At 44.4% G+C, this 12649-nt stretch overlaps 1 protein-coding gene across 1 annotated transcript in view; it reads left to right on the top strand.

Annotated features, from left to right (window-relative positions):
* The window catches only part of Rgmb (repulsive guidance molecule BMP co-receptor b), a 25427-nt gene that overhangs the window by 584 nt on the left and 12194 nt on the right, over positions 1-12649 (top strand). The window contains exons 2-3 of the mRNA XM_023707605.1: positions 2345-2406; positions 5366-5874. Coding sequence (XP_023563373.1) covers positions 2345-2406; positions 5366-5874 — 571 coding nt within the window. The remainder of the gene's footprint in view (positions 1-2344; positions 2407-5365; positions 5875-12649) is intronic.

Here is a 12649-nt window from a genome sequence, read left to right as displayed (position 1 = left end):
GCCTCGCCTCGCCCCGCCCCGCCCCGCCCCGCCCGGCCTGGCCCGGCCCTCGCGGCGGACCGTTGATACCGTTCCCCACCGCGGCCGTGTATCAAAGATTACCGGGCGGGGGCTGCGCTCCGGAGACAAATGTTCCGGATGCTTTATTGCGCTCAGCCTCGGTGTTGGCTGGGAGGCGGCGCGGCGGGTCGGCTTCCCGCTGCCGCCTCTCGGAGCCGCAGCCCCGCTGCTTCCCCGGGGCTGGGGCGTCGCACCCGGGAAAGGCTTGCGCCTGGGTGTTAACCTGGGGCTCAGCTCGCAGTAACTGGACGCGAGTGAGCCGGATCTGCGGGCTTGGTTGACAGATCGGGCGGCCCAGCTGCCAGGCCGCTTTCTTTCTTTAAAAACTAGTTCGTTGCAATCCATGATTTTTCTCTCAAATGAATCATCACTGAGTTTTAGAAGCTTACCCAGAGGAGGAATGTTTCTTTAATGCAAAATGGGAAAAGGGAATCCCGCAGCGTGAGAACAGAGGGAGCGTTAGGCGACTTTTTTTCCCCCCCTAACTTGAGGCACTGTTGTGTTTACCCGATAGCAGTCACCGGACGCTGAGCTGGAAGATCCAGAACTTTACGGTTTCCACTTAGTGGTTAATACTAGGTCCTGCTAGCTGCGTAAGATGGAGGTAGCATTTTATGGAGGGAAAATGTGGCATTTGAGGAGATGACTTAATTTAGTGCTGACTGCACTGATAAATAGCTACATCTACCATTGTCACTTGGGTAAACAGACAAGAAGTGTAGTCGTAAGTTTGAAAATGATTAGAGGTTTAAGTTAGTAGCTTTAGTACCCCAGAAATATCAATCCACGATCAGTTGAGGGGAACATTCTTCCTCACACACTAAAGGATGTAGTGGAAAGTGTCTTTCTTGAGTCAAGCAATTGTCTAAGTGCTTGGCTGGTTGGATATTGTTTCCTCAGAGCTGCCATAGGGTCCCGTGACAAGATTGGAATGTGGCTCCTGAGTATTTCTTTGCTGGCCCATGCAAAGCATAAGAACCTGGTTTAAAGATTGCAGAAACCAAGCTGCACTACTTTAAGAATGTAGAACGTGATACTCCTCTGGATATTTGTCTCCATGCTAATGTCACCTGTCACCGTGAGGTGTGACGCGGTGGTGCTGTGGAGTGTGATTTCTGGGGACCACTTGTTGGAGTGGAGCAATTGATCTAAAGGAGAAGAGGCCTTCTTTTGAGAGGCTGCTTTGAAGAGTGGTGCTAGGGAAGTGCAGGGGTTGTTTCCTAGAGAGGTGAGCCTCACGAGTGCTTTGTGCAGATGGACTAGCATATGTTTTGTGTCTGGATCCATATCGTTTGCCTCAGCACCCCATATGGCCCTCACTTGCCTCAATTCAGCTTCAGCATATCTTGTTTCTTGTATTATAAACCCATAATTGTGCTGCAGGTCGCACATGTAGGCCCAGTGTTGAGGAAACTGTTGAATGTGAGGCCTTCATGCCTGGTCAATTAAAAAATGATGAAGTGAAAGCTCTAGATTCACAAATCCTTCCACGCTTTCAATAACTGGCATAAAAATACTGTCATACCTGTTACAGATTATCTGGCCCTAAAAATAGAGAGCTCTGTAACTGCAGATTTTTAATTCTTCCCTTGGGAAATGGCTTTTGTATGTTTATGTATACATACATATTTTCCCTGGCGGGGATATTTTAGGCACACCTCTGCAGTTTGTATAGCTATGTGTTATGGAGTCCCTTGCTCACTCACATAATGCGTGGCCTTCTTGGCTACATCCTTGAAATGGCTTCTGCCCTGCGTTGTCTTGGTGCTTTGACAGACTTAACTTTACCACCTGTAACAGGCAAAGTATTTATTGTCAATAAATTCAGGAAGCCTTGGTTCTTTGGGGTGTGTGCTGCAAATTAGTTGTCACACACAAACCCACCATGGAGCTGAAATTGCTGACCTAAAAGCAGTTTCTCTCTAGTTCGCCCTCCCCCATCATCTTCTAGCAAAAGGCTCTTAGAAGCCCCTTCAGAAGCCTAAGAACTCTTTTGTTTTAGGGCTGATTTCTCAAAGCAGTCAGCATGTACCTGCTATGAAAATGGAACAGTGGGGGGAAGGTGAGGGGAAGGAAGGGAGAAGGCTAGGAGTCTACATTTTGCTTACCTCCCCCCTGAGCAGTTGTGTCTGCATTGCCGTGCTGTTCTTACTTTTGATACTTTATGACTATTTGAAATAATTATTAGTAAATGTATGCTTGGGTGGATTTTTATAGACCATAAAAAGAACAACTAGGCACTTCAAGTTTAGCGGAAAGTTCTTGTGCTGTCATTTATTTGTAGTCTAAGAACTGCACAGGGCCTGCAGCGGAAGGGAAGACTGCAGGAAAGTCACTGTGTCCTGGGTAAGGTGCCGCGCGTAGGCGGCCTCTGATAGCTCTTGGCTTTGATTTCCTTATCTGGAAAATGGCCTTAAGGCCTTTTGGAATTTTGCTTGTGTTTATTTGTTTTGTTTTGTTTTGCTGTAAAACAACTGAAAATTACTTGACTTATTTTGGAGAACACAACCTTATAAATATTGGAGTAGCTTTTATCAACTCTTGGCTGAACAAGCATAAAGTAGGTCAAACACATGAGGATGATTTTGTGGGTTTTTTTAAAATGTGATTTAGTGGCTGCAATAAATCTAGCACCAAAACACTAAAGTAATTTTTAATGTTCTCATTATTCAGGTTAAAGTGAATATATAGTGTAGCCTACAGTATCTTTCCTCTTCTAGTCTCTGAAATTTAAGTGGTAACAAGCTGTCATTAGGGGTTGTTGGCCTCCCACTCTTTCTCTCCTGAGTAAAGTCACCGATTGCAGGCTATTTTAATTCACATTTAAAAGCAGTTTTAACACTAAAAATATGATACTATCTTTCTAAAAGAATAATAGGATTAATATCTGTGTCTTTATAAGATGAAGTAGTAATTCTTTTTTTTTCAAAATTTTATTGATAAACAGCAATGAGAGTTTCAAATCAAATTGGAAGTACAGTTTCAAAAAATAATACACTGCATATATTCTTCTTAGTGGTTAATTGTTGTATAAGATGCGGACTTGAGATCCTATTTACAAACACCATTAGAACAAATCATTCTGTTCGTTAAGAGAATGCAACTATATATCTATCCTAACCACTTTGAATACACAGATACAAAATGAACATTCATCAGTATACCCCATTTTTTCTAAGTTCCGTTATTGAATATTATAGGTGTGTAAACTCAGCAAAATATTCTAAAAGAGTCCAGTAGACCATAATAGCATTGGGTCTTCTGTTTAACTGGCAATGTCAGAAGTTATTGACCTGAGTCCCCCACAGCTCAGCATAACAACATAAAGTAGTAATTCTTTATATTTTCGTAAAACTTGTTATGCCCACATGTTGACATAATTTAAGAATAATTAGCTAGATATGGTAACTTCTACCTGTAATCCCAGCCCCCTGGGAAGCTGAGACAACAGCATCTAGTTGAGTGGCTTTAATGAGACCTTGTCTCAAAATTAGTCAGGGGGTGGGGCTGAGTACAAATTAGACAACCTGAAAAGGTCATTACAAAGCTCATGTTAGGACAGCTTCTTGGTTTCCCGAGAGGAATCCTGAGACTAAAGAGGATGGGACCTCCTCCACTGTCCACAGAGAGCTTCTGCAGGAAGGTGTGCCACAGCTCACTTCTGCAGAATTAGAGTGCTAGTAAGAGCATTTCTCCTTTCAGCAAGTCTTTTATTTCTGTGCTGTAGAACAGAGTATTAAGTTGACTTGCACACGTAACTAACCTAGTGTTGCCAGTTCCTACCAGGGGTGTGTGTGTGCACGCACATCTGCTTTGACAGACTTTGTGAATTGTCTTTTGAGAAGCTAATAGCAAAAATATAATTTGAAACTTTACCTTGGTCTTAACCATCCAGTAGAAAAGTATGAAGATGAAATATAGGAAGTAAAGCCATGTTGTTATGTTGAGCTGTGGGGGACTCAGGTCAATAATTTCTGACATTGCCAGTTAAACAGAAGACCCAATGCTATTATGGGCTTCTGTACTCTTTTAGAATATTTTGCTGAGTTTACACACCTATAATATTCAACAACAGAACTTAAAAAAATTGGGGTATAACTATGAATGTCCATTTTGTATCTGTGTATTCAAAGTGGTTGGGATAGATATATAGTTGCATTCTCTTAATGAATAGAATGATTTTTTCTAATGGTGTTTGTAAGTAGGATCACAAGTCTGCATCTTGTACAGCAATTAACCACTGAGAAGAATGTATGCAGTGTATTATTTGTTGAAACTGTACTTTCGATTTGATTTGAAACTGTCTCATTGCTATATGTTTATCAATAAAACTTTGAAAATAAAAAAAAATATATAATTTGAAAGTTTTGTTTTAAATGCAGGCACTAATACTTGAGTTTTTGTTACTTCATTTTAGCTTTGTTTAGCTTAAATCATCGGATTTCAAGGAATTGTTGGTTTGGGGAGAAAGTAAGATTTTATGTCTTCTAAGGAATTCTATGCTTTATAGTTCTGATTTTCTTTCTGAAAAAAAAACATGGCCCAGATCATCTGTCTCTGCAGCACTTTCAGCGTTGTGCACCTTTTTGTTTGGTGTCCTTGCCTTTCCAGTCTTTGAGAACTCGGATCCTTAGGGCAGCAGAAAAAGTAAACTCACTGCTTGGTCGGGTACATTAACAGCTTCTAAATTTTGTAGAAACCAGTACCTTGTTTTTGTTTGTGTACAGCTTATTAGCAACATGCCTAAGGAAGGGTAGAATAACTTAGCCCCTAGATGATTTCACGATACTGTTACCCCGTGGTCATGCTAAACTCAGGTAAAGGTGTTTCCACTAATCATGGTGTAATTTAGGATTTTACCCCTGCCTCAGGATGGAAGATTGAATCATGTTTTGTGCACAGTGCTCCTCTCACAGTGCTTTCCAAAACAAATTACTCATGCAGTTTGCAAAATGAAAACAAGGTTCATATCTTTGGCTTTGCTTTAGAGCTGAAGAATCTTTCTTAAAATCTATAACCAAATGGCAACCTTGATAAAATATTTCACTTGTTATTCCTTGTAATCTTGCCATGTTCAGTCACAGTAGCTCATGCTTTGAAGTTGTAAGTTAACCAGTGGCAAAGTGTGTCTTCCTAGTGGCTTAATTTGAGAAACATCCGGGAGCACAGTGCAGCCGTTTCTGAAGCCTTAACATGGGAGTGTATGAAGTAGAGCCAGCAGGGCCCAGAGGCACATGTCCTTACTTCACTTAACCCCGGAAGTCCTGAAGCGTTTATGTGTTTGCTCTTGTCTTCCTTCCCATAGGTGACTGCCAACAGCCTGCCCAGTGTCGAATCCAGAAATGCACCACAGACTTCGTGGCCCTGACTTCACACCTGAACTCTGCCATTGACGGCTTTGACTCTGAGTTCTGCAAGGCTCTGCGGGCCTATGCTGGCTGCACCCAGCGAACCTCGAAGGCCTGCCGTGGCAACCTGGTGTACCATTCTGCTGTTTTGGGGATCAGTGACCTCATGAGCCAGAGGAACTGCTCCAAAGATGGACCCACATCCTCTACCAACCCTGAAGTGACTCATGACCCTTGTAGCTATCACAGCCCTGCCGGAGCCAGAGAACACAGGGGCGGGGCAAACACCCCTCCAAGTTACCTTTTCTGTGGCTTGTTTGGAGACCCTCACCTGAGGACTTTCAAGGATCACTTTCAAACATGCAAAGTGGAAGGGGCCTGGCCACTGCTAGATAATAATTATCTTTCAGTTCAGGTGACAAATGTGCCTGTGGTCCCTGGATCCAGTGCTACTGCTACGAATAAGGCAAGTGTATTTGCTTTCTCCTCTTACTACTCCTAACTTTCAGAACTGTGATCCTTCAGGCAAGTTTTGAAATGCGGTACAGAGCATAGTGTAAAGGAGCCTTTTTGTCTTCTTGCAAAGCAGTAACAATTTATATCCAGCCCTTGTTAACAAGAGTTAGATGTAAATTCTTTAGTGAGGTACTTACTCTGGTATATAAAGTATGAGTATAAATTTAAATAGGCAATGATATAAAGAATAGAAAGTGAACAGTGAAATTGAGTTCTCCAGGTAGCAAAGGTCAGCTTATGGAGTGAAAAAAATGAGTGATTTTTTTCTGCCTTGTCTCTTGACAGTGAGTGAGTGAGTGTGTGTGTGTGTGTGATTGAGTAAGTGACAGAGAGACTTGAAATCTACATCAGATCCATCACATACCAAAAGTCAGTGTTCTGAGTAAAAGGAGCTGTAAAGCCTGAGGCCATAACCCATCAGGAAATATTTTATTAGAGATTTGGAAGCTGTAGTTAAGAGTAATAATGGTTATAAACTCCCCAGTGGCAGCCAGGCGTAGCAGCACACACTTAGAATTTCAGCACTTGGGAAGCTGAGACAGGAGGATGTCCGTGAGCTTAAGGCCAGCCTGAACTGCTTAGTGAATCTGTGTCACAAAGACAAAAAAAAAAAAAAAAAACCTCCCCCGTGGCAAACCCATAGCAGTGTGTTAGTAGCCTCTTAGTGACCGGGAAGTTAAGACCTAGTTATCACAGAACAATGACATGGAACCCCACCTTAGCATCAAGGTCTCAGTTCATTAGTTTTAAGTCTGACGCTAAGAGCAAAGCTAGTAAAATTGCGTTATACTTGTCCTGCCAGCCATGGGGTGTCGTAGCAGGGTTAATTCAGTTGTCAGTAGTAAAGTCAAAAAAGACTGCACTAAAACAGTGTCCCAAGTGAACCACCTCCTTAGCTGCCATCTCCAGCCACAGAAGCGCGCCTGCATTCATGGCATCTTGCTTTACTTTTCTGTATTTATTATATCTCTTCATAAATTGGTTTAGACTAAAATATAACTGACAGGGGTCAAGTTTTTGAAACATTTAACAACTGTTCTCTTGCTTCCAGGACAGCTTCCCTTGCCACCAAGCATGTGTGACATATTTTAAATGAATTTAAGTTATTTTACTTGGCATTTTGTGGAAGGAATTTTACAGTGCCTCAAGATATCTGGAAACACCCAAGAGTGTCACAAATCTTACGATTAGAAATCATTGCTCTGAACAGAGATGACTATTAAACTGGTCTAGACATGAGGGGCCCTCTGCCGTGTTTCTATTCCCAGTAAAGTGCAAGCTTGAGAGTGAGAGTGTGTGTGTGAGAGAGAGAGAGAGACAGAGTGCCTCGCAGCACCTTTCATCTCAAATATTTCTTCCTAAGGGGCTTGCCCCTTAGATCAGTTCTTTAAGTGGCTGCTTCAACAAAGCAGTCAGGCTCAGGTTGCTGTGGTTCGATCCCCACAACTCAAGCCAGCCAAACCTGCCCTGAAGGCATTTGGAGCCAAAAAAAAAACAAAAAAAAAAACAAAAAAAAAAATATTTTTTATATGTATGCACGTTATTTTTTCCCACATGGATCTCAGAATATGTGCTTGCTACAAATGAAATGCAATTGTGAATCATGGTTGCAGTCACGGGGCACCTAAGCTTAGGACTGTCAGCGACTAACAGAGTGCAGAAACGAGGTCTCTTGGGTGTAGCGAGGCCAGTGTCAGTCTGTCCTGGGGGACTCTGAGGAGGCACTTCACTTAACACCACAGAGACTAAGCAGAGGTGTGTGCGTGGCCAAGTAGTGGCTCCTTCCCAAGCACAAAGTCGTATTTTCTGTGCCCTCCAGCCAGTCGTGTCGTTTCTGTTTGTTACTAAGGATTTCATTCATCTCCCCGATTGTGATGAAAATATGAGGGGCACGACGTGGCGTGATGAGCAGTGGCTCACAGAAGCAGTGTGCGCCGACCTGAGGACCGTTTTGTTGGAGCCACTCTGTCATGATCTTTAGCAAATGAAAAGTGTGATTTTGTTTCCTCCCTGTTTGGTAAGGATCAAAGGTTTGGCCCATTCCAGGAGGGAAGGAAGAAAGTCATCCTCCAACAGAAATGGTGCAGACAATGAGAGCATGGCTTTTTAATGCACTGTTGGGAAGCATTTGCGGCATCTGGTGACCATGCTGTTCAGCAGCAAATTGCTCGATGGCCTCACAGCCTCTCCTAGTTGTTGGGTTTGTGTATTTTTTTCCCTTTTCCTTTTTGTAACTCCCCAGAGCACCCGTGAGCATCTGGAAGGTTATTCTTGGTCTCTCTCAAGGCTGGTAGGCCTGAGGCCAGTGAGCCCAAGCAGAGGCCTTCAGCCTTGCAGTGCAGTCCCCTTTCACCGACCCAGGGCCAAAACAAAACCTTTCACAACCCTAAATATGAGAAAACGTGGTGATGAAAATAAAAACGATGTGAGGCCAAAAGTACTCACAAAACAAGTTTCCAAACAAGATCTGATTTTCCCCCTAACCCACCACAGTCGTTTCCTTTAAAAAACAAGAAAAGGTCGTGAGCTCAGTCCTCCTGAGAACTGAGTGTGGGGGCCGGCGGTGCTGCAGGAGCCGCTGGGTTCAACATGCGCTTGTTTCTGTGCCTTCGCTCTGCACTGCGTGACTGGACATACTTTGCTCAGTGAGGTCACTAAGATGGCTCAGAGCTGGGAGCCTGGCTTGCGAAGCCTCCGTCCTCGCACCTCACATGGGGATCTCTTCCTGCCTGGGAGGATCCCCTTTTCTCTCATCACAAAAAAAAAGGAGAAAAAGTCTAAACGGAAGGAAAGAAGCTGAAATATCTGTATTTACAGGGCCGTTCATTAGTGGAGCTGCCTTTTCCCTGCTGACAGCTGCGCATTTCAGACTGGCCTGTGTGGTGATATTGCCTCCCCTCCCCTGCCTGCTGCTGTCCCCGCTCCTTGGGAAAGGCAGGGCTTGTGTTCCGGGGGTCCTGGTGTGCACAGGATGACTTCTCAGGGCCTTCGCAGCCCTATGGGTTGGCCAGCTTGCCAGGCAGATGTACTGATGAGGGGGAGCCGGGCTGGCTTTCCACCTCTCCTGCCTGGGGCTGCACGGCTTTCTGGCACTCCTACGCACTCAGCTGCCAGGTGCCGTCCACATCAGCTCTGGGCCATCTTCCCCACCTTGAGCAAGGGCAGCTGCAGGCATGCAGGCACTGGGAGGGAGGAGAGGAGCTGCCTTGGAACTGGCAGCCTTCCTTAACTGGGAGGAAAAGCAGGTTTTTCTTTCTCGGGGTGGTGGAGGGTTGGGAAAGCCCATGCTAGTGGCTTCAGAAAGGTTGCAGAGGCTCAGTGGTTTCTCTTCCACTGTGAGCTTCTTTTCCACATTGTCCCTGCCACTGCCTAATTTCAAGTGCAGTTCACACTCTTTGTTTAAATTAAGGTGCTTGTAAGGAGTGTATGCTGTGATCACAGGAGAGGTGTGGGGAGTACGTTCTTCATTTTAGTAGCATTCTGTACTTTACCAGTGCATTTGTAGCAGCATGTATTTAAATTGCCGGGGCTAGGAGCATAGCTTAATAGTAGAGCTTACCCCGCCAGCGTGCACAAGGCCTTGGGTGATCTCCAGCACAGCAAGAAAAGTCTCCCAAGTATATTTAAAATGATAAACATTTGCAGTATTGTTAATGACTTTTCTGAGCTTTTAATGCTTTGGCTTTATTTTTCCTTTAATTTCAGCACAATCATGCCTTTCCCTGCCTTAGTAGCTTTCTTGCATTATTCTCAGTCTCAGTAAAACAAAAAGTAGGAAAGATTGAAGATGGCAGCAGATCCTACTAAATGTCTTCCACTCTGCATTTTACCATGTTCCATGCTGAGAAGGGCTTTACCAAGGGCAGCTTATGTTTGGGGAAGGGGTGTGTTCTGGTGCTAAGCCAAACCGGATGGCGTTGGCGAGGAGGGTGGACACCTATGGTGCTGTGTGCCCTTGCTCCTGCCCTGCGCCAGCAGCGTTTGTGACCCCATGGGTAACACCTGGTGCCTGCCCAGAACACAGATGGCAGCCCTGCCCATGGTGGGAGTGGAGTGTTATTAGTACTTTTTTAGTTCCATAATCATCCTTAAATCTCAGAGTTTGTGATGACTTTCTAGGCAGTACCCAAAACCTCACTAGAAATGTAGAGAATTTCAGTCTTGCTCAGTTTTGGTTCATGTCTTCTTCAAACACCCCAGGTTTTCCATAACCATTCCCTTGCGGGCTCTCAGAGAGGAGGTGGTCCTGCTTCTCTGAGGCTCCTTAGCTTGTAGGTATTTTTGCACAACTGCATATGGGCATGTAAACCAGTGTTCTGGCTCCTTCACTCTAGGTTACTAAATCAGAGCCAGAAAAGCCTGCACTGCAAGGACTTTCAGCTGTCTGGATCTAGGTTTGGAAATCTGCCTTCTCTGGTACATTTTTTACAGCCAAGTTTTTGCAATACATGTTTTCAGTATCTCTACAGAGGCCATGTGAGCTACGTGGTCATGATCTCTTTCATAGATTAAAAAATGTTTCTTCCTCCCATTGACAAAATTATGCCTTGAATGTGTAGGTGCTCTTCTTGTATATGGTGTTATAGTAGGACACAGGGTATTTTCTTTGAGACTACAGTATTTGCCTCTCAGAGACCACAAAGTGTCCTGCAGATATATTGTAACTAATCCTTAAAATCTTGACATTTTTATTTGTGTTATGATTATATGCTGTATAGATAATTCTTGCTATTTCTTTTAGATTTATTCCATATCATGATTGTCCATGCTTTACGGACATACTAAAAAGTTCTAAGACTGGTTGAGGCATCCCGATCACAGGTGAGAAAGGAGTCTATAGTTCAAGCTCCCTGCTCAGTATCATCACTTCTCTGAAGAGATGTGCAGTTCATTGGGGATGGTATTTGTAGCACTGTTACGGAACCCACGAATAGTGATTCATGGGACATGCAGGGATGGATGTCGCTTTTGCCTCCGTCCGTGCACGTGCCTTAAATGCACAGCAGTCTGTAGCACGTGTGGACTTTCTACATAAACCCAGCTATTTTCAAAGTTTCTTTTTAAAACATTGCTGAGCTACATTCATAAGCTGGTTCTGAGAGAATCTTAGCAAGCTGACACGTGTCTAGAAGAGCCAGTGGGGTGGCCAGAGGTCAGCGGCCGGTCCCATGCCATCACCCTGGCACATGCTCCCTGCCTTGGTCACAGTCTTCCCTCACCGAATCTGGTGCAATTTCTCCTTCCGTCGCCCAGTCACAGCCGGCTCTCATCTACATCTGCTTTTGTAGTCACTAGTACTTAATTAAATTCACTTCTCAGGGTTCCACCTCATCTTTAAAACTGTAACAAGATCATGTTAGGCATTTTTTCTTAAATTTATTTATAATGAAAACAATTCTAAAACGTTAAAAGAATAGGTTTTAGAAGAGCAGAAGCGACCTGATTCCATGTGGTGGTGGCCTTTTCTATTTCCTGCATAACTTCGCTTGTACTGGTTTATAAGGTTTGTAGGTCTGGGAACTGCTCAGCTTTAGTTCATAGAGTTTCAGCAAGGTGCCTGGAGGTTAAAAAAAAAGATACCTAAGTATGTGTGGAAAAAGAAAGAGAAAGGAGACATTGCTCACCATTCCAATAAGCCTGGAAGTATAAGAGATACTTTTTTGTAAGATCAGTCAGCTATCTTGGTAATTCTTTATACTTCATCTTTCAAGCAAGATGGACCTTTAGATATTTCATGAGCACTAAAATAACCTGAGTGAGGAGTCTCACCGTCTTTCTAACATTCCTGACAGTGTGGCCTCCTCTGCTCCCTGTGTGGTTTGGAGGAAGTGGGGTGAGCTTCAGAATCCCTGTTTGTAAGTGAAACTCACCGTGGCCTGTCCTAGGCAGGCCGGATGGAGGCAGGATTTGATTGAGGGCAGGGAGGGCCTCTGCCACTTTAAAACAAATCCACACTTCACAGTTGAAACCAGAGGCAGGAGGCCAAGTCTGATACACAGCTGAGAGTTAGAACTTGTTTTCCTGTCACGTTTCCAAATGTGTCTCTGCCCTGTTAAATTTTCTTTGAGTCAACATTTTGAGGGGAAGGGGCAAGAAGGAAACATTGAATGCTTGGTATTTTTTTGTTTGTTGGCTTCAATTAATGCTAACCAGAGTTTCTGCCTGTGTGGAATGTGACATGTAAAAAGAGTTACCTACAGTGTGGAACAGTGAAAAATGCGACCTTCCCCACTCTTGTCTTTGTTTGTTTTGACTGCAGCAGAACTCGCTCTTCCACTGCTGGGAGCTGTGTTCTCGTGGGTGGGGTGACTTCAGGACTCTCATACCCTCAGCTTGTCAGTAAGCGATATGTGAGGAGAGTGGCTAAGGCAGGCCTTCCTAGGACAGCCTCCTGTTAGAACACTGGTGTTGTGAGATCAGGGTCAGGCTTCAGTTGACACTGGGGAAAAAGGAGTTCTGTGTGCCCCGCCCTGTTGCTGTGTGGAGTTGGAGCTGGGGGAGCTCTTGACTGGTGCTGGCGGGGCTCTTTAATGTGCAGTGTGGGATCCTGTGGGCAGAGTTGGTCTGACAGCATTTACACAGAGTTCTCATCTGCTCTGCATGTGCTTCTCAGATAGTCAGGCTTAACCCAGCACACACCAGCTAAGGTGTGTGTGCACGTGAGGTGCTAGCGTCTCTGTCTCTGTCTCTGTCTCTGTCCCCGTCCCCCCCTCTCTCTCTCCCTC

This window comes from Octodon degus, unplaced genomic scaffold (assembly GCF_000260255.1).
Source record: "Octodon degus isolate 3935 unplaced genomic scaffold, OctDeg1.0 scaffold00009, whole genome shotgun sequence".
In the NCBI taxonomy this organism is placed as follows: domain Eukaryota; kingdom Metazoa; phylum Chordata; class Mammalia; order Rodentia; family Octodontidae; genus Octodon; species Octodon degus.
This window is presented reverse-complemented; position numbering and strand designations above follow the sequence as displayed.